The sequence below is a fragment of the Melopsittacus undulatus genome, chromosome 1, assembly GCF_012275295.1.
Source record: "Melopsittacus undulatus isolate bMelUnd1 chromosome 1, bMelUnd1.mat.Z, whole genome shotgun sequence".
Taxonomy (NCBI): Eukaryota; Metazoa; Chordata; class Aves; order Psittaciformes; family Psittaculidae; genus Melopsittacus; species Melopsittacus undulatus.
This window is the reverse complement of record NC_047527.1, coordinates 97165277-97184215: the sequence shown is the minus strand read 5'-3', so window position 1 is coordinate 97184215 and position 18939 is coordinate 97165277. Positions and strand designations below refer to the sequence as shown.

Here is an 18939-nt window from a genome sequence, read left to right as displayed (position 1 = left end):
CGCCCCCGCCACACCTTCTCCCCCAACCCCCCCGCGCCCGCAGTGGTTCCGGGTTCGATCCCCGGGTCCGCCCGTTCTCCCGCCCCGGAGCACTGCGGAAAGGGCCCGGCTGCGACGGGGACTCCCGTGGAGCTGGAGGAGAAACGGTGACCACGCCTGCCAGAGACGGTGCCGGAGCCGGGACCGGTGCCGACCTACCCGGTGCCGCCCCGCCCCGGCGCGCTCCCGCTGCCGCTTCTCCCGGCGGGGCCGCGCAGACCCGCCCGGCTCGGCGGGACTCTCCGGTAAGCGGTGGGAGCAGGAGTGGGAGGTGGCGGGGCTGGTTCCGTCCGGTCCGATCCGGTTCGGTCTGGTCCGGTCCCTGTGCTGCCCGAGTCCCGCTCCCTGCTCACCTCCGAGCCCCTGCCCGTCTGTCCCGTTCCGTCCCGTGCTGGCACGGCCCGACGGGCTGCGGGAGCCCCGGTCCCGCCTCCCCCCCCATCCCGGAATGGGACCGTGGAGCAGCTGCACCGGCCCGGCGGCTCTTCCTGGGGCCACGAGTACCGGCGCGGCCGCGCCCCCGTTTTCCCCCGCTGCCACCTCTGGTATCCCGGCGGGCTCGGTCCGAGACTGAGGGGTCCTTGGGACTCCGTAGTGCACGTTCCTGGGTCCCCCAGCTTCTTCGGCAGGGGAGGAAGCAGCACTGCTGACTACTGACACCTTCCTGGGACTTCTGGGCACCCCTGGGACTCCTGCACCCTCTCCTGCCAACCTGCACCCGGGTCCACGGTCCCCTGTCCGGGGCGTCGCACCCCGGCCTCACCCCATCACCTGCACCAGCTGTGCCACTGGGGCTGGACCCGCGCATGAGGCTCTGCTGGACCCAGCTCTTGTGCTTCAGCCCTTGGCATCTCTTTATTTCCTAGTGGGTACCGGCACGACACGAAGCAGCTCCATGCCCTTCCCTCCCGGCTTCTGAGCCCGGCAGCAACTTTCGGCAGGTGAGAAACATGAGGCTGGGAGCAGCCATCCATCCCACACCACCGGCTCCCTCCAAGCACAGGGAGCATCCTGTGGCTCTGCCCCATCCAGGCGTGTCCCCAGGGGTGGCACAGAGCTGTCTCCGAGGGGTTGGCGCCTGCCCGGCGCGGTGCTTGCCAGGAGCCGCCATGTGCCGTGCTGGGTGGTGAGTAGCGCTGCCCGCTTGCGAAACGCTGCCAGGGGTTGAGCAACGCCGGGCATGGGTCCAGCCCCCGCTGGTTTCCCACTTCCGCACTGGTGTGGGCTCCCATGGCTCCGGAGCGGGGACCGCGCTGCTCTGAGCCCACGGGGAGGGGGCAACAGGGCTGGGGGACACCAGGAGCGCCCATGGCAGCCTCTGATTCGCTTGGTACAGGCACGGACACGGACAGAGCAGATAGGGCTGTCCCACGCATCTGCTGGAGAGACCCCCGTGGTCTCTGAACCAGCGTCAGGGCGCTGGATTGTTCCTGGAGGAAACTGTGTTGGCAGCTTCCTGGTGGTCTAAGGGCTGTGAGGAGGGGTCTATGCCCTGGCCCTCCCCCCCATGCAGTGGCTCTGTGCACTGGCTGCAGGGTCCCACTGTGGGATTCGTGGGGTGTCATGCCTTTCAGGGTCACTGCACCGCTTCAAGCGCCTGCCAGGAGCGTGGGATGTGATTGTCCTAACAACCCTCCTGGCACCGGTATCCGTACTGCACTGTGGGCAGCCCTTCCGTCCCGGCATCCACGGGGATTGGGGGCCAGGAGCTAGACTGGCTCTGAGCCCGGGCAGGGGTTGTGCTGGGTGGCCTTTGCCCTGTGCCCCTCACTGCTCTCCACCTCGGGTGCTATGTCCTGCCTGGCCTCATGTCCCCCCAGAGATCATGCCCCCCCCCCTCGGGCCTCATCCCCCCCTCATGCCACTGTGCTGCTGTGGGTGTCTGCAGGTGAAGGTGTATTCTGGGGTCGGCTCCGAGGGGTCCCTGCACTGGTGAAGGACACCCCGCATCTCGCTTCCTCTCCCTGCCGCGCTGTGCCCCGTGCTGCTGCAGTGAGCTGTGAGAGCTTCGGGGTGGACACAGGGCTCTCAGGAATGGGACGGGGGTGGTCACGTCGTGACCCCCTGCCCGGGGACACCATCCGGTGGAAGGGAGGGGGCCGTGGGAGCTGCTGCTTGGCCGGGTCCCCGTGCGGGCTGAGGGGGTCTGGCTGCCATCTCCGGCGCAGCCCCCTCAAGCGCACCCCTATCATTAGAGGGGACGGGTGGCCGCAGGGACTGGGCTGGCTGCCCGAGGACGCCGCGCTGGGGCTTGCCAGGGGCGCCGGGGCCGAGGAGGGGCTGCCCCCAGCTCCTCCTCACTCTCTGCCCCACATCCTTTTGCCCCACAGCCCTCGTGTATGGCACTGCCTTTGGGGGATACTGAGCATAGTGCGGTGCAGGAGAAGCCCTCACGCCCGCTCCTGCCCGCACTCGTGGGGCTGGGGTCTGCATCTCCTCTACGTCCCCCCGTGTCTGGCTGCTCCATGGGGCAGGAGCGCGGCCTCTCCGCTGGCGCTTGGCCATTCCCGGCTGCCGGCGCTCGCCGCTGGCTGCCCCCGTGCCCAGCGGGAGCCGCGGTGCAGAGGTGTGGCTGCCCGAGGAGCCGTTCCCGGACTTGGCACTGCCGCTCTGTTTGGATAAAGTGGCCTGGTGCAGGCTTGCCGAAACAAAGACTCAGCGCTGCTGCCGCTGCCGAGTTTTTTTTCTCCTGCGCCGGTATAAAAACTCCCGGCAGCGGCCGGCTCTCGGCAGCTCTTCACAGTGGGGCAGAGAACGGCTGCGCACTGCCCCACACCAGGCTGCGCGGGGTGGCGCACGGGAGAAGGGGTCGCGCTGGACGAGGGTCTCGCATCATTCCCTGCTGGGGCAGGTCCCCATCCCGGGGACACGGGGCCGGCAGTCTCCGTGGGGAGCCCGCGGCAGCGGGAGCACAGCTGGAGCCGCAGCCTTGCCGGGTCGGCGGGTGATGGGGTGAGTGGGGCAGAGCTGCCTGCCGGGGCCAGGGCCGGTGGGGAACAGGGAACGGTGCATCCAGGCTCACACCTCCCTGGTAGCTGCGGTGGGTGAGTGCAGAGCCCTCAGCCCTGCCATGGGTGTTGGTGTGGGGCTGTATCCAGCTCACCCCACAGACAGGGTCCCACAGCAGCCACCAGGACCAAGTGGTCAGTGCTGGTGGGTGTCCCCGGGGTGGTACATGAAGCCCAGCACCGTGGCATAGGGGCAGCAGACCCCCGTGAGGGGCAGCTGTGCCTGCCCCTTCCCAGGGCTGGGATGGACACAGTGGTGGGGACACTCGGCAGGAGCCTCACGCACGGGGTCGGGTGCCGTGCTGGGTTGTGGTGCCACATAGAATCATAGAATGTTTTGGATTGGAAAGGAGCATAAGATCATCTAGTTCCAGCCCTCCTGCCATGGGCAGAGACACACGGTGGGTCTGATGCTGCGCGGGGTCCTGGCCTCTCCAGGGTTGGCCAGAGGGATCGCGGTGGGCTGGCAGGCATCAGGGAGCTCTGGACTGGGATGTCCATGTCTGCCCTGGCTGTCACCTCCCTCCCCACTGGGGTGGCACTGGTGTGGGTGTGGGTACAGAGCTATGCAGTGCCGTGATTCATCTCCCAGTTCCGGCGGTTTCGAGGTCATAGTACGGGGACAGGGAAGGATATTTTTGGTGGTGGCTTCTAAAGTTACAGTGTCTAGAAAATCTCTGCCTGGGTGGGAGCAGTGCTGTGGGCAGCCGTGTCCCAGCCCAGCTCCATCCTACAGTGTCCACTGTGGTGGTGGTGGTGGTGTGCGGGGCCCCAGCTCCCCCTATGGGGTGGGCACTCAGAAGGTTCTCGGGGCAGCGGGATCTCCTGGGGGTGTCCCAGAGCAAGCAGGTGAGCTGGGCAGGAGGGAGTGGGAGCAGCTGGACTATGCCATAAGGATCCCCTGGAGCAACCCACAGTTGGCAGCCTCAGTCATGGGGCATGGGTGCTGCCCAAGAAGGGAGGGGCTGCAGGGGTTCTGGGTGGTCTCCTGCACTCTGGTCCTCAGGAGTGGGCAGGGGAGCTGGGGCACTCTGTTGCTCCCCCCAGCACCCCAGCCTTGAGGACCATTTTGGAGTGCAGGGAGCTGGGGCTTGAGCTCTGCCCATGCAGGTGGGGATCCAGTTTGTGGCCACCATGACTGCTGGCAGTGCTGGCCGGAGCTGGTCAGTGGTGCAGGGAGTGGTGCAGAGTCTGGGTGCACCACTGGGGAGCAGATGCTGGTGCAGCCTCAGGGCAGTGCCAGTGCTTGGGTGGCTCTGCCAGAACTGGCTTGTGGTTCCCACACATGGGATGTGAGGACCCCAAGGGGCAGTGGAGTGAGTGTGGCTGTGCCAGACCAGGAACAGGACAAGTGGGAATGGCTTTAACCTGACAGAGGGGAGATTGAAATGAGATCTGAGGAAGAAGTTCTTCCCTGTGGGGGTGGTGAGGCCCTGGCACAGGTTGCCCAGAGAAGCTGTGGCTGCCCCATCCCTGGCAGTGTTCAAGGCCAGGTTGGACAGGGCTTGGAGCAACCTGGTCTAGTGGAAGGTGTCCCTGTCTGTGGGAGAGGGCTGGGACTGAATGGTTCTTAAGGTCCCTTCCGACCCAGACCATTCTGTGACTCTGTGATTGTATGGTTCTTTAGCAAGGAAACAGTGGGGCAAGTGTGGGGGTACAGACCCCTCCTGGGGGAGCTAGCCCCATCTGGTGCTAGGCTGCATGGCCAGGGAACCTGGCTCCCCCCTTCCATGGGTCTCACCATGACAGGCAGGTTTTGGGGCTTGGGACATGTCCACCTGGAGTCATGGGCACAGCCTGGCCCGCACCAGGCTCAGCCCTGTCCATTGTCGCCTGGAAACTGGGCACAAGCAGTCCCTGGGGGTGGCTGCCAGCTGGAGGGCCGGTGAGGAACGCGGCATGTTCTGCATGTCACCTGGCCATGCACAGGCAGGGGGTGGCAAATGTGGCTCTGGCTGCTGGCAAGTTGTGGTGCGGTGGTCACTGTCAACCTCCAGCTGTTGACACATTGTGTGTGTGAGATCCCACTTCTGGACCTGCTCCTGCCGCTGCTGTCCCAGCCCAGGTTTCATGGGGTGACAAGGTGTGGTGCTGCCCATGGCAGCAGGGTTCCTGTGGCACCAGCACTAGGCATCAGGCTTCGGTTGGCCCCTGCACCCCTTGCAGGTTTGGGGTCAGCATTGCTGAGGGGGATGCCCGGTGTGGACAGACTGCCCGGGTTGTGGCATTGTCTCACTTCCCACCCTGCTCAACCCACTGTAGCCCGGTTCCTCCTCCCAGCCCGTACGATGCCGGCGGTGGGTCCCGGCGCAGCAGAGTGCCGGGAGCATACGATCCCTGTGGGTCAGCCCCCATAGCGGTGTGGGGCGTGGGGCCGGGCCCTCTAATCGCCTCAGCGGATCAGGCAGGCAGGCCAGGGCTGGTCCCAGGAATGCGACTCCGGCAGCGGTGGGAGCCGCCGAGCCGGCTGGCGCACAGGCGCTGATCGGAGCCAGCCGGTAATTAGCGGTGCGGCGTTGGCAGCCCGTGGAGGTATCTGCGGACCTGCCCCGCTTATCGGCGCGGCCTGTTCCCTGCACAAGGGGCCATTGTGCTCGGCCGCCGGCCCGGAGAGGCCGCGCTCGGGGCGCGGGTGCCGCTGACACCTCAGTCCTCCCGTCGGCATGGCCCGTGCGTGCAGCCCCGACCTTCCCGCCCCGTGGCTGCGCCCGGAGCTGCTGAGCTGCTGGCACCGCAGCCGTCCTGGGCACCGACATGCGGCTCGTGGGACCTGTGCCCTCGCCGCCCCCATCCCGGGGGCAGGAGCACGGCGGTCAGGCGGGCACCGGGGAAGCCGCGGGAGCTCCCGGTGCGGGCTGGCTCCAGGCTCCTCTCGGCAGGGCTCGAGAGAGCCGCTGTGCCGCTCCCGGCCGGCTGCCCAGTCGTGCCTGCCGGGTGACTCAGCCACCACTGCCACCATGGAAAGCAGAAGTTGTCCTCCCCCCTCCAGTGCCCGTCACCCTTTCCAAGCAGGGTCAGGCCACGGGCTCCGAGGCACCGTGTGCCCTCTGCACCGTCCTGCTGGGACCCACAGAGGCAGTGGGGGCTATGGGTTGGTGGTGCCTCGAGGGTCAGCAGGCTGGGAGCTCCTGGTTTTGAGTCATGGGCCAGGACCTAGGTTCCCTATGCTGAGAGGTGGTGAGAGTGTGGCTTCGGGCTGCTTCCCAGCTTGGTGTTCCCAGAGAACAATCCCAAGTGTGTTCCCGGGGCTCTAATCCCCGTGAGCTGCCAGTGGGATTAAACCCAAAAAGCTGCTTAAGGCCGGGAGCAATGAGTGCCTTCCCATGTTGGACCCCTGGCACTTGCTGGCCAGGGTGGCCTAGGGATGGGTGGAATGATGGGGGCACCAGCCTACAGGAAGCTTGATACAGCAGTGATGCCAGTGGGTCCCCCTGCGGTCTGGCCAGGATGGCACAAAAAGCTCTGTGTCCAACACTACTGATCCTCTTCATAGGCTCTGCACCCCTCTCCGGTGCCTCAAAGCCCCCCATTCCCCGTAGCTGCTCACTAGCACCATGGAGCCCTTGCTGGTTCCAGTCTTCAGGTCCTTAGGTCTGAAGGGGATGCAGCTAATGAGGAGCCCTGTGCAGAGAGAAGACCCCACAGCACCCCCATTGAGTCACCCAGCACAGGCAGTTTGAGGGTCCCACCTCCATTTGAGGAGGGGGAGCAAAGGCACCAGCTAATTCCCCCCGAGTTCTAGTGCATTAGATGCACTGGTGAGACTGGAGCTCTGCCAGATCAGCTCTCTGCTACCTGTGCCATGGTGAGGGTCATGGAGCTATGAGGTGCCTATGGGGTGTGGGGGGCTCCCCTGTCTGAGTAAGGGGGGGAATTCTGGCTGCCAGCTCTGGTTGGCAGGTGCCCTGGAAGAGCGGTGTGGCAGGTCAGCTAATCTGCACTCACTCGGCTGGAATGTGGATGTGCTGGCTCTGGAAGGGGAGCGGGGATTAGGGAGCAGCTGGAGTCCGGTAGCACGGAACATAGGAGAAGGGATGATCCAGGGCTGCGGTCAGGCTCAAGGAGCTGCGGACTTAGTGAGTCCACAGCTCCTTGAGCCTGGCCACAGCCATCATGCCCATGGGGGCCAGCATGGCAGAAGGGATGCTGGTGACGAGGATGGGGATGGTGAGCCACCCATGTGAGACGCAGTCATCCGTCACCACCCTCCTCAGTCCCTACCATCACGTGGGGCCACCTCCTGTGGCAATAAACCTGGCATACAAGTGCCAGAGGAGTCAGCCTGGTGCCCGGGGAGCTGCTGAGGGGCAAGTGTGGGGCGAGAATGGACAGTGGGCAGGTGTGGGGGGCCGGGATGGGGATTCTGGGAGCTGTAGCAGGGTCAACTGCGGATGCTGCCCTCCCGGATCTGGCTCTTTGCCTGCACCCTGTGGGGCTGGGCTCATGCCTGGGGTCCTGCTGCGGACGTCGGGCCCCCTCCCGCTATCCCGGCTCCGCTCTCCTCCTGGCGTTTGTCTTGGCCTCTGCTCTCCTGCTCCTGCCGTCAGCCAAGACAAACCAGCCTGGGGCCAGCTCAGTGCTTTCCTCCAGGCAGACCTCGGTGCAGCGGTGGCACTCTGTGAACCAGTCCCTCGGAGCATCCCCGGCTGAAGCATTCCCAGCTGAAGCATCCCCCTGAGCATCCATCTGTGCCCACAGGTTATGCTGCCCCGAGAGCGTCCCCTGAGCCCCCGTGAGAAGGAGAAGGGCTAAGCCGGCCTCCCGGGGCACCGCGCCAGAACCATGACCCACTCCCAGGTATCCTCTGAGATCCACCACATCGTCTCCTCTGCCTTCCAGAGCGTAAGTGCTGCCTGCGGTGGGCACAACCCCATGGCTGCTTGGGGAGGGAACTTGGGGGGCTGTACCCCTGCTGCTGCCCAGCTGGGTGAGGGGTGCCATGGCACGGCCCTCCCACTATGCTGTGCCGTGGGGTGCTGCCCCACTGCACAGCCGTGCACAGCAGCCGCCCCAGGATAGGCTGAACCAATGGTGGGTGCCCTTGACAGGGCACAGCCCTGCCAGTACCGCACATGGTGCCATGTGTGTGGTGCCATGGTGCCAGCACCGCGGTGTGGATCCATGGGGCTTCCCGGAGCAGAGTTAATGATTAACCCTTTGCGTCGCGCTGTGCGACTGCCTGGTGCCATTGGGCAAGTCCCCATTGCCACGCACGTGACCGGCAATGGGACCTGCGGCCCCTTCCTCACGGCTCCGTCACCCATGGATTTCCTTCTGGATGCCCGGGTAAGCCGCGGCCTCACCTGGGCTGCTGGGCTGGCACATCCCTCATCTGGAAGCACACATTTCCACCTTTCCCAGGGCTGAAGCTGGGCCTGGGTGTCCCGTGGGAGAAGGAGCATGCCGGGAACATGGGGCATTGCCCTGGGAAGGGGAGCTGGCCTGGGAGGAGCTCGGTAATCCAGGCTGGGGATGAGGTGGCATTGGGTGTCACTGTGAGCACTGCTCTGGAGCAGCCAGGCCATGGGGGAGGTGGGGAGGTGCAGCGAGGTTACAGTAGCGAGTTCAAGGTCACTTTGGAGATGGCAGGAACCTGGGGCTGCGGTATGGGGACAGGGAGGTTTTTTTGGGGGAGCTGCCTTAATGGAGCTTGGGGATGGAGACTGGCAAGTTTGTGGGGTGCAGTGCAATGGGCCATGGGGTGCTGTGAGGGGGTTGCTGGAGGTAGTGGAAGGGCCATGGCAGGGGCATGGTGTGCAGCTCACACATCAGCCTCACACCATGGGGTTGTGGGCGTGATGGGACCACACAGGTCTGCCTGGTCTTTGTCACCCCACTGTGGTGCCCCATCCTGGGCTGGGGGCTTTGGGGTCATCACATGGTGGGGAAGGGGACAAGGACTCGACGCCTGGGCCAGGATGTGCCGAGGTACGGGGGGCTATAGGGCTGTCCCCCGGGGGATGGCAATCTCACCGCTGCTGCCTGCAGGTGTCCCCAGCAGGGCATGGTAAGCGGGGTGCCCCCATCCCCACCCCCGCCACCACTGGGTGGCACCGTCCTCCCTGTCCCACTTCTCCCGGTGCCCCCAGTCCCATATCTCCCCACCCGGGGGTCTGGGACTTACCTCATCCCGGGGGTCAGAGGGGCCGTGCAGGGGGTGTCCCCTCTGTTGTGAGCATTACGGGCAGATCTGGGGGACCGGGAGGGGCATCGACAATGCAGCCCCAGAAGGGGCCGGGAAGCAGGGGAGGCAACGTGCCAGCACGGGGGTTGCTTTACCGGGAGGGGGTGGCCGTACATCACCGGGAGCTGCCGACCCGACCCCTACATCCCCGAAGGGGGGATGCAGTGCGCACCGGGGAGGGGGTCACTGTGCGGCCACGAGCAGATCCGGTGTGGTGCGTTCCCGGGGAGCCGTGCGATACCAGGGGGGGTGTGGGGTGTGTCAGTGCGTTGGGGGGGGGTGGGGTGTGTGCGTTAATACATCCCTGGGGGTCGGTGCAGTGCCGGCAGGCATGGTGCATTGCCTGGCGGGGGGCGGGCCGGAGCAGGGCCTGGGGGCCGTGCACTGCTGCGGAGGTCAGAGCAGTGCCGGGAGGGGAGGGGGTGTGCGATGCATTCCCGGAGGGACCGGAGCTCGGCGGGGGGGTCGGTGCGTTCCCGGGGGCCGGTGCATCACCGGAGGAGGTGCGGCTGTGCGTGCCGGGGGCCGTGCATTGACGGGGGGTCGGTTCGCTCCCGGGGGGCCAGAGCTCTGCCGGGGGGGTCGGTCCGTTCCCGGGCCCGGCGCTGGTGCTGCGGGCGCAGCCGGTGCCCTCTGCGGGCCGCTGTCACCTTGAGGCGGGCGCGGGGCGGCTCCGTCAATATTTGGCGAGGCCGGAGAAGGAGCCGCCGCCCCCCGTCCACCCCCCCCTCGCCGCCCCCATCCCCGGCCGGGCCGGGCCGCGCCGCTCCGATAAAGCGCTGCGGGAGCTGCGGCGGGAGCGCGGCTCCGCCATGACTCAGGTAGGGACGGGCGGGGACGCGCTGCCCCCCCCAACATCCCATCCCCCTGCACCCCCCATCTCCGCAGCCCCGCACTCCCTGTACCATCAGTATCCTGCCCCTCCCAGCCAGGGAGTCCCCCCCTTGCACCCCAGCACCCACAGCTGCGGTGCTCCAGCAGCATCCAGCAGCTCTAGGGTGGAGGTACAGCACCGGGGCACCGCAAGTGTAAGGTCTGGGGTACGAGGTGCAGGCACAGCACTGAGGGTGCTGGGGGTGCATAGGGGTGCACGGCAGCAGGGTATAGTGCTGGGGGTGCCTGGCTGGGAGTGCACAGCTCTAAGACATGGCACTGGGGGTGCACAAGGATGCACTGCACCAGGGCATGGTACTGAGGTGCTGGGTCAGGGCTGACTGGGAAGCGCAGCATTTGGGGTGCCCTGGCACATGTAGGTGGAATGTGTCACCAGAGATGTGGGTCAGGGAGCTGGTCACTGGGAGCTAGGGTACTTTTTGGGAGACCAGAGCACTGGAGTGCAGTGCTGAGGCTGGGGGTGCTCTGGGCAGGGGCACAGAGAGTTGCACATCCTTTGGGTGCAGTGCCTTTGGGGACCTCAGAGAGTCACCATCAGGGTGCACGGGGGGCTGGTGGTGTGGCAGGTGGTGGTGCTGGGTGACCACTCAGCCCTGTGCCATTCCACAGCCTGAGCAGGAGGCGCTGGGCGCTGGCTCGCCTGTGTTTGGGGAGGAAGAGGAGGAGAAGGACCTGAACAAGGCACTGGGTGTGGAGCGCTTCGAGGAGATCCTGTGCGACGCGCACCCTCGCAACGCAGAGGAAGCCGGGCGCAGCTATGGCGAGGAGGACTTCGAGTGTGAGTGGGGCTGGGGCAGCGAGCAGGCAGCGGGCAGGCAGCGGTCAGGGCACCAACCCCGTGCTGTCCCCCACAGACCATCGCCAGTCATCCCACCACATCCACCACCCGCTGTCCACACACCTACCCCCGGACACCCGCCGCAAGAAGGGGGTGCCAAAAAAGGTCAAGAAGAAGCACGCCCGTGCCTCTGTCCCTGGTGAGACCCCCACCATCGAGGAGGCCGAAGAGGATGAGGATGAGGTGTGTGACACAGAGACGGAGAGGTCAGCAGAGGAGCTCCTACAGCCCGGCCCACCTGAGGCAGTGCAGGTGAGGCCAGGGCTGGGTGCGGGGGGCAGCTCTGGAGCTTTTAGGGGCACAGCCAAGGTGCCAGAGCTGATGGTGCCTGTGGCCAGGGGTCATGGCTCTACAGCAGCCAGTCCCTCCCATGCCCTGTCTCAGTTCTTCCTGCAGGAGGATGAGGTGACTGAACACCGGGGGGCAGAGGATCCAGTGACACCCCCGGAGCTGCCTGGGTCTCCCCCAAACCCTCGTGGGTCCACATCCCCCAGGGAAGCCCAGGCAGGCAGGTGAGTAGGGCTGGGGTTGGGCAGCGCAAGGGTTCGCCTGGGGCTTGGGGGCGGCAGCCCCTTCTGGCTGCCCCACAGTGGGTTTGGGGGACACAATGGGGGCTCAGCTCTGAGGTGGGTGCCTGCCTCGCAGCCCCAGTGCAGAGGAGGGAGGAGCGGTGGAGGGAGCAGCCACCACCACCGAGGCCGGCTCCCCCGGTCGCCCTGTTCCCAAGTCACAGCTGGGGCACCGCAGCTACAACCTGCATGAGCGGCGGCGGATCGGCAGCATGACCGGAGCGGAGCAGGACCGGTACCAGAAGATGCCGACAGACGAGTCGGAGGCCCAGACACTGGCCTCTGCTGACCTGGACTACATGAAGAGTGAGTGGGGGGCACCCTGCACCCCAGGGACTGTGCTGACAATGGCTGTTGGTGCAGCTGGGGCCGAGCCGTATGCTTCATGGGGCTTGGGCAGGGCTGGGACACCCCACTGCTGAAGCAGAGCCGGGCTGGGTGCAGGCTCTGGCCCCCCTCTAGTTGCTGGATATGGCTGCAAGGGACCCACTGCTGGGGTGCCAGGCATGGGCCAGGTCTGCATCCACATGGAGCATGGCCAGGAGCTAGTGTCTGGTGGCTGCAGCTGGAGGCAGCGGTGGTGCCACCCCTGGGTGCTCACGAGCCCCTGGCGAGTTGCAGCTCTGGGACTCACAGGGCTCCGAGCTCCCCAGGGAGCACTGCCTGCAGCAGGGTCCCATGCGGATGGGCACACACAACCTTTGGCACAGGGATCTGGGTTGACCTTGGTGTGAGGAGCCACCTCTGCTCCTGCTTGTCACCACTGACACCAGAGAAGCAGCAACTGGGTGACCCCCCAGTGCCACAGCCCTCACCGGTGCACAGATCCCATCCCCACCTCCCTGCACACTGAGTGCCATGATCATGGACCCTGGGGCTCTGATGGTCCTTGTCTGGCTTTGTTCCCTCTGCTTCAAGCTGCCCTGGGCTGGCTGCCAGCCTGTGGCTCCCCATGACAAGTGCTGGGACTCTGGGCTCAGGGCTGTGAGCTCCGCAGGTCACCCTCCCGCCACCATCACCATCCTCCCTGTCCCTGACAGGTCACCGCTTCGAGGACGTGCCGGGGGTGCGCCGGCATCTCGTTCGGAAGAGTGCCAAGGCGCAGGTTGTCCACGTCAGCAAGGACCACAAGGAGCCCATGACACGGCACCGCAAGCAGGACCGGCAGCCCCACGAGGTGCGGGGACCCAGTGTGGGATGTTGGGCAGGGATGGGGGACCTGGTGCTGGGGAGCCCCTGCATGGGTGCATCTTGCCTGGGGGGGCTCTGACTGGCCTGGCTGTGCTGTCAGGTGTTTGTGGAGCTGAACGAGCTGGTGGTGGACAAGAACCAGGAGCTGCAGTGGAAGGAGACGGCGCGCTGGATCAAGTTCGAGGAGGACGTGGAGGAGGAGACAGATCGCTGGGGCAAGCCACATGTGGCCTCCCTGTCCTTCCGCAGCCTCCTGGAGCTGCGCAAGACCCTGTCCCATGGTAGGGAGGCAGAGGCAGCCCCACGGAACACTGGGGGGCATGGGGGTCCCGGCTGTTCTTGTCTCAGTCCCCCCTCCCCTGCCCAGGGGCTGTGCTCCTTGACCTGGACCAGAAGACACTGCCGGGGGTGGCTCACCAAGTGGTGGAGCAGATGGTCATCACTGACCAGATCCGGGCTGAGGACCGTGCCAATGTGCTGCGGGCACTGCTGCTCAAGCACAGGTTAGTATGGGGGGCACCGGCCCAGGGGCCCCCCTGCAAGCTCTGCTCCCTGCAGCCTTGGGGTCCACGCTGTCCCTGTATCACTGGCAGGGATAGCTCTGCCTGAGCCACCTCAGACAGCTCTGGCTTTGTCTCACAGCCACCCAAGCGATGAGAAGGACTTCTCCTTCCCCCGAAACATCTCTGCGGGCAGCCTGGGCTCCCTGCTCGTGCACCACCACAGCACCAACCATGTGGCTGAGGGCAGTGAGCCTGCTGTCACCGATCCCCTCATCGCCGGCCATGCCGTGGAGCATGACACACGGGTCGATGTGGAGCGAGAGGTGAGCTCGGCTCCTCTTGTCCCCAGACCTTGGCTGTGCCACACCATCCCCAGCCCTTCCTCCTTGCCTGCATCACTCCTCATCCTCGGGAGGGGCCCTCACCCCTGCCACATTGTTCCTCTGTCCCCACAGAGGGAGGTCCTCACCCCCACCCCCCCAGTTGGCATCACTCGCTCCAAGTCTAAACACGAGCTGAAGCTGCTGGAGAAGATCCCGGACAATGCTGAGGCCACGGTGGTGCTTGTGGGTACGGAGGGGTGGCAGGGGGCAGGCAGGGTGGGCAGGGGTTGGGGACCACATGCTGGTCTCTCACCATGGCCCCCTGTGCCCCACAGGCTGCGTGGAGTTCCTGGACCAGCCCACCATGGCCTTCGTGCGGCTGCAGGAGGCGGTGGAGCTGGACTCGGTGCTGGAGGTGCCCATCCCCGTGCGGTTCCTCTTCGTGCTGCTGGGGCCCAGCAGCACCCACATGGACTACCACGAGATTGGGCGCTCCATCTCCACCCTCATGTCTGACAAGGTGAGAGCCACATCCCCACTGGGGCCACAGTGCTCAGGGACCTGCAGCATCCCCGGATGGGCACCCTGACCCCACTGTCCCCACGCCAGCAATTCCACGAGGCTGCGTACCTGGCTGACGACCGCCACGACCTCCTCAATGCCATCAATGAGTTCCTGGACTGCAGCGTGGTGCTGCCGCCCTCCGAGGTGCAGGGTGAGGAGCTGCTGCGCAGCGTCGCCCACTTCCAGCGTGAGATGCTGAAGAAGAGGGAGGAGCAGGAGCGAAGGCTGCTCCTGGAGCCCAAGTCCCCCGAGGAGAAAGGTGCCAGCAGCACGGGATGGGGCAGGGTGAGGGCCTCAGCTGTCAGGGTCTCACTGTCTGTCTGTCTGTCTGTGGGGTGCAGCGCTGCTAAAGCTGAAGGTGGTGGAGAGCGATGGTGAGGAGGAGGATGATGACCCCCTGCGGCGCACGGGCCGGCCCTTTGGGGGGCTGATCCGGGACGTGCAGCGGCGGTACCCCAAGTACCTGAGTGACTTCAGGGATGCACTGGACCCACAGTGCATTGCAGCTGTCATCTTCATCTACTTTGCTGCACTGTCACCAGCCATCACCTTCGGAGGGCTGCTGGGTGAGTGCTGGGGCTGTGGGTGCTGTGTCCTGCCCCATGGGTGCTGCAGGAGGGAGCAGGAATGAGCTGTGGGGCTGCGATGCTGGGGATGAAGGACCTTGTCCCGCTGGATGTGCCTGAGCCTGTCCTGCCCGCAGGGGAGAAGACGCAGGACCTGATCGGGGTGTCTGAGCTGATCATCTCCACATCGCTGCAGGGTGTGATCTTCTGCCTGCTGGGCGCCCAGCCCCTGCTCATCATCGGCTTCTCAGGGCCTCTGCTTGTCTTTGAGGAGGCTTTCTTCACGGTGAGGCCTGGGGACTGGAGGGGGTGGAGGGAACATTCCCGCTGCTGTAGGGCAGACATCACCCCTCAGCCCCACTGCACCTCCCACTGCCTGGGGCTCTGCCCCAGCTCTGCTGACACTGGTCTGTCTGTTCTGCAGTTCTGCACCTCCAATGGCCTGGAGTACCTGGTGGGGCGCGTCTGGATCGGCTTCTGGCTCATCCTCATCGTGCTGGTCATGGTGGCCTTCGAGGGCAGCTTCCTGGTGCGCTTCGTCTCCCGCTTCACCCAGGAGATCTTCGCCTTCCTCATCTCCCTCATCTTCATCTATGAGACCTTCTCCAAGCTGGCCAAGGTGAGTCCACGCAGCTGGGACCAGGGTGTCTCTGGGGTGGGGGCTGATGGGACCGGCCTGAGCCTTGCTGTGCCACAGATCTTCCAGGAGCATCCCCTGCACGGCTGCGTGCAGGCCAATGTCTCAGAGGCAGAGGCATGGAGGAACAGCAGCACAGCCCCAGCCAACAGCACCGCCAGCCGCACCGCAGCCAAGGTGACGGGGCAGCCCAACACGGCGCTGCTCTCGCTGGTGCTCATGGCCAGCACCTTCTTCATTGCCTTCTTCCTGCGCAAGTTCAAGAACAGCTGGTTCTTTCCTGGACGGGTGCGTGGGGCAGGCGGGACGGCAGCACGGGCGCTGCTCGGGTCCTGGGGTGAGCCCAGCTTTGGGGGCAGCGTTGAGCTGGGGCCAGTTGTGCCGTGGGGCTGGGGCTGGGCTGATGCTGCTGTTCCCCCAGATCCGGCGGCTCATCGGGGACTTTGGGGTGCCCATTGCCATCCTGGTGATGGTGCTGGTGGACTACAGCATCCAGGACACCTACACACAGGTCAGCACCAAACACCTCCCAACCTGGGGGCAAAACTCCCCCACCCTGCACCCCCTGGCACCCATTTGCCTGCTGCATGCTGTGTGCAGGTCAGTGGCTCCTGGCGCTTGCAGCACTGTCCCCACCATGGCTGCTGTGGTTCTTGGCCACCTCTGCCTCCAGCATCTTGCTTTTCATAGAAGTATAGAATCAGTGGTTTGGGTTGGAAGGGACCTTAAAGCTCATCCAGTTCCAACCCCCTGCCACAGGCAGGGACACCTTCCACCAGACCAGGCTGCTCCAAGCCCCATCCAACCTGGCCTTGAACACTGCCAGGGATGGAGCAGCCACAGCTTCTCTGGGCAACCTGTACCAGGGCCTCACCACCCTCACAGGGAAGAACTTCTTCCTCAGATCTCATCTCAGTCTCCCCTCTGTCAGTTTAAAGCTATTCCCCCTTGTCCTGTCCCTACCTGCCCTTGTCAAAAGCCCCTCTCCAGCTTTCTTGTTGGCCCCTGTAGGCACTGGAAGCTGCTCTAAGGTGTCCTTTGAGACTTCTCCAGGCTGAACAAGCCCAGCTCTCTCAGCCTGTCTTCCTCTCCCCACTTTGCTGGGAGCCCTTTGAGCCTGGCTGCAGCAGGTCCCAGTGCCTCCATGGCTCATCCCATGCCGCAGCACCACTTGCTGTGGGAGAGCTATGGGGCAGAGCTTGTGTGTGACCCCAGAATTTCTCGCCCCCTCCTGCAGAAGCTGAGCGTGCCCAGCGGGTTCTCGGTGACAGCCCCGGACAAGCGGGGCTGGGTGATCAACCCCCTGGGTGAGAAGAGTGACTTCCCCATATGGATGATGGTGGCCAGTGGCCTCCCCGCCATCCTCGTCTTCATCCTCATCTTCATGGAGACCCAGATCACCACGTGAGCACAGCGGGGTGGTCTGGGGCCCCTGCAGGGCAGCACAGGGCATGATGGGGCAGGGTGTGCTGTGCCAAGCTGAGCTGGGCCATTCCATGTCCTGCTGAGCTGTGCCATGCTGCACTGTGCCATGCCAAGCCCTGTCAAGCCATGCTGATAATCTGCCCTTGTGCCCAGGCTGATCATCAGCAAGAAGGAGCGGATGCTGCAGAAGGGCTCTGGGTTCCACCTTGACCTCCTGCTCATTGTGGCCATGGGTGGCTTCTTCGCCCTGTTTGGGCTGCCGTGGCTCGCCGCGGCCACCGTGCGCTCTGTCACACACGCCAACGCCCTCACCGTCATGAGCAAGGCTGTGGCACCTGGGGACAAGCCCAAGATCCAGGAGGTGAAGGAGCAGCGGGTCACCGGGCTGCTGGTGGCTGTGCTCGTGGGTAAGCACATCCCTGACTGCTGCGCGTCCCCTGCCAGCCCTGCTCCATCCTGTGTGGCCATGGGGGGCTCCAGGCAGCTGTGGGGAGCTGTGGTGGTGGGGGAGCAGCACGAGGAGGGCTGGGGTGCCCTGAGCCCTAAGTGTCGTGGCCATCCTGTCCTGCATGGGCACCAGTGACGCAGGACCCTCGCCAAGCACGGCCATGGCAGGTGACCAGGCAGGGAGGAGTGGGCCAAGCAGTGTGGCTGACCCTGCTCTGTCACAGGCCTGTCCATCGTCATTGGGGACCTGCTGCGGCAGATCCCGCTGGCCGTGCTCTTTGGGATCTTCCTCTACATGGGTATCACCTCCCTCAATGGCATCCAGTTCTACGAGCGCCTGCAGCTGCTGCTGATGCCCCCAAAGCACCACCCTGATGTCACCTATGTCAAAAAGGTCAGGGGGACGCAGGGGTTGTCCTAGGGGTGGGGAGCTGTGCTGGGGTTGGAGGGGGATGCAGGGGTCTGACTTGCACTGATGGCTGCCCCCATGCAGGTACGAACACTGCGCATGCATCTCTTCACTGGGCTGCAGCTGGCGTGCCTGGCCGTGCTCTGGGCCGTCATGTCCACCGTAGCCTCCCTGGCCTTCCCCTTCATCCTCATCCTCACGGTGCCACTCCGCATGTGCCTGCTCAGCCGCATCTTCACTGACCGGGAGATGAAGTGTGTAAGTACCCACTCTATGTCCCGCACTGTATCCCTCATCCTCACGGATGCTCTGGTGGGTGATGGCAGGACCCCTTGGTGCCCGCTCAGCTGCCATCTCCCCACAGCTGGACGCAGATGAGGCTGAGCCCATCCTGGACGAGCGGGAGGGTGTGGATGAGTACAACGAAATGCCAATGCCGGTGTAACCATGTGCCAGCAGTGAACCCACCTGCAGCTGCAGGGATGTGCCCAGCCAGGCCCCCGTGCTGCTGCCCTGCAAGGGACTGGGGGCAGCCTGGATGGGCACCCCACGCTCCCCGTGCCTTTGGGGGACCCTGCCAAAGAGATGCTGGTGCATAGCCCTGCCCCGGCAGGACCCCCGCAGCCCTCCCACACCATGAAGGGCCCCTGGTCCCCTCGGGGCACATCTTGACCTTGCCATGGGGCAGAGCCCCCCAGCTACCCCCAGCAGAGCTGCAGGTCCTGGCCTGGCCCCAACCTCTCTGCAGCCCCCAGCCCTGGGCTCCCACCAGACAATCAGGTGTTGCCTAAATCCCACTGTGTTTTATTTAACAGAGTAATTTAAATGGCAATAAACAGCTGTATAACTAGCACACCAGGTCCAGGGGTGCCCACATGGTTGGGGCTGGAGGCACTGGGGAGCCCCATGCACCCCTGCCCCATGGCTGCATAAGGACAGGGCTACAGGCAGCAGCATCCCAGGCACCAGGAGCTGCTACTGAGGGGACCCCAAACCACCAAAGGGACCCCCATGGCAGAGAGCCAGTGCCTGAGCCCCGAGCTGCCGGGCCGGGGGTCCCCTCGTGCTGTGCCCAGCGCAGGCTGGGGGCCGGCTGCTGCCTTGTACTAATAAACAGAATGGACTTTGCACACTTTTCACCGGTTTTATTGTAAATTTAACCCCCCAGTTCCCAAGCCCCCTCCCTCCTCCCGGCTCAGGGCCCAGGGAGCAGCCCCCCCTGTGCAAACCGTCGGCCCTGCAGGGTCTGTCACGGCTCCTGGGACCCCACAGTGGGGGCCAGGCCCAGCCCTCCCTTCCCACAGCAGTGCTGGGAGCACAGGGATCCCCCAAAGCTGCCAGG

At 65.1% G+C, this 18939-nt stretch overlaps 1 protein-coding gene across 4 annotated transcripts; it reads left to right on the top strand.

Moving 5' to 3' along the window:
• Positions 1–19: 19 nt before the first annotated feature.
• SLC4A2 (solute carrier family 4 member 2) lies at positions 20–18727 on the top strand. 4 transcript variants are annotated; one of them, XM_034060920.1, is made up of 24 exons: positions 21–284; positions 906–980; positions 7746–7889; positions 10735–10903; positions 10980–11215; positions 11360–11475; positions 11609–11838; positions 12573–12709; positions 12824–13004; positions 13091–13226; positions 13366–13549; positions 13682–13796; positions 13885–14069; positions 14159–14372; positions 14455–14679; positions 14817–14965; positions 15104–15298; positions 15377–15604; positions 15738–15827; positions 16554–16720; positions 16895–17148; positions 17413–17582; positions 17682–17855; positions 17962–18727. In XM_034060920.1, the coding sequence occupies exons 3-24, from the start codon at positions 7830–7832 to the stop codon at positions 18040–18042; spliced, it is 3696 nt and encodes a 1231-aa protein (XP_033916811.1). In that variant the 5' UTR covers positions 21–284; positions 906–980; positions 7746–7829; the 3' UTR covers positions 18043–18727. The 4 variants fall into 4 exon arrangements, 3 of the variants coding, with proteins under 3 accessions (XP_033916811.1, XP_033916802.1, XP_033916806.1); XM_034060911.1 differs by having other exon boundaries at positions 11348–11475; XM_034060915.1 differs by lacking the exons at positions 21–284; positions 906–980 and adding an exon at positions 2782–2991 and having other exon boundaries at positions 11348–11475.
• The last annotated feature ends 212 nt before the right edge of the window (positions 18728–18939 follow it).

What these genes read in the sequence shown, in the direction of transcription:
- SLC4A2 (XM_034060911.1), top strand. Translation starts at nt 7,830, where the DNA reads ATGACCCACTCCCAGGTATCCTCTGAGATCCACCACATCGTCTCCTCT. An exon ending in GCCCACCTGAGGCAGTGCAG is followed by an intron (nt 11,216 to 11,347) that starts GTGAGGCCAGGG and finishes GCCCTGTCTCAG; the next exon opens with TTCTTCCTGCAGGAGGATGA. An exon ending in CAAGTCCCCCGAGGAGAAAG is followed by an intron (nt 14,373 to 14,454) that starts GTGCCAGCAGCA and finishes TGTGGGGTGCAG; the next exon opens with CGCTGCTAAAGCTGAAGGTG.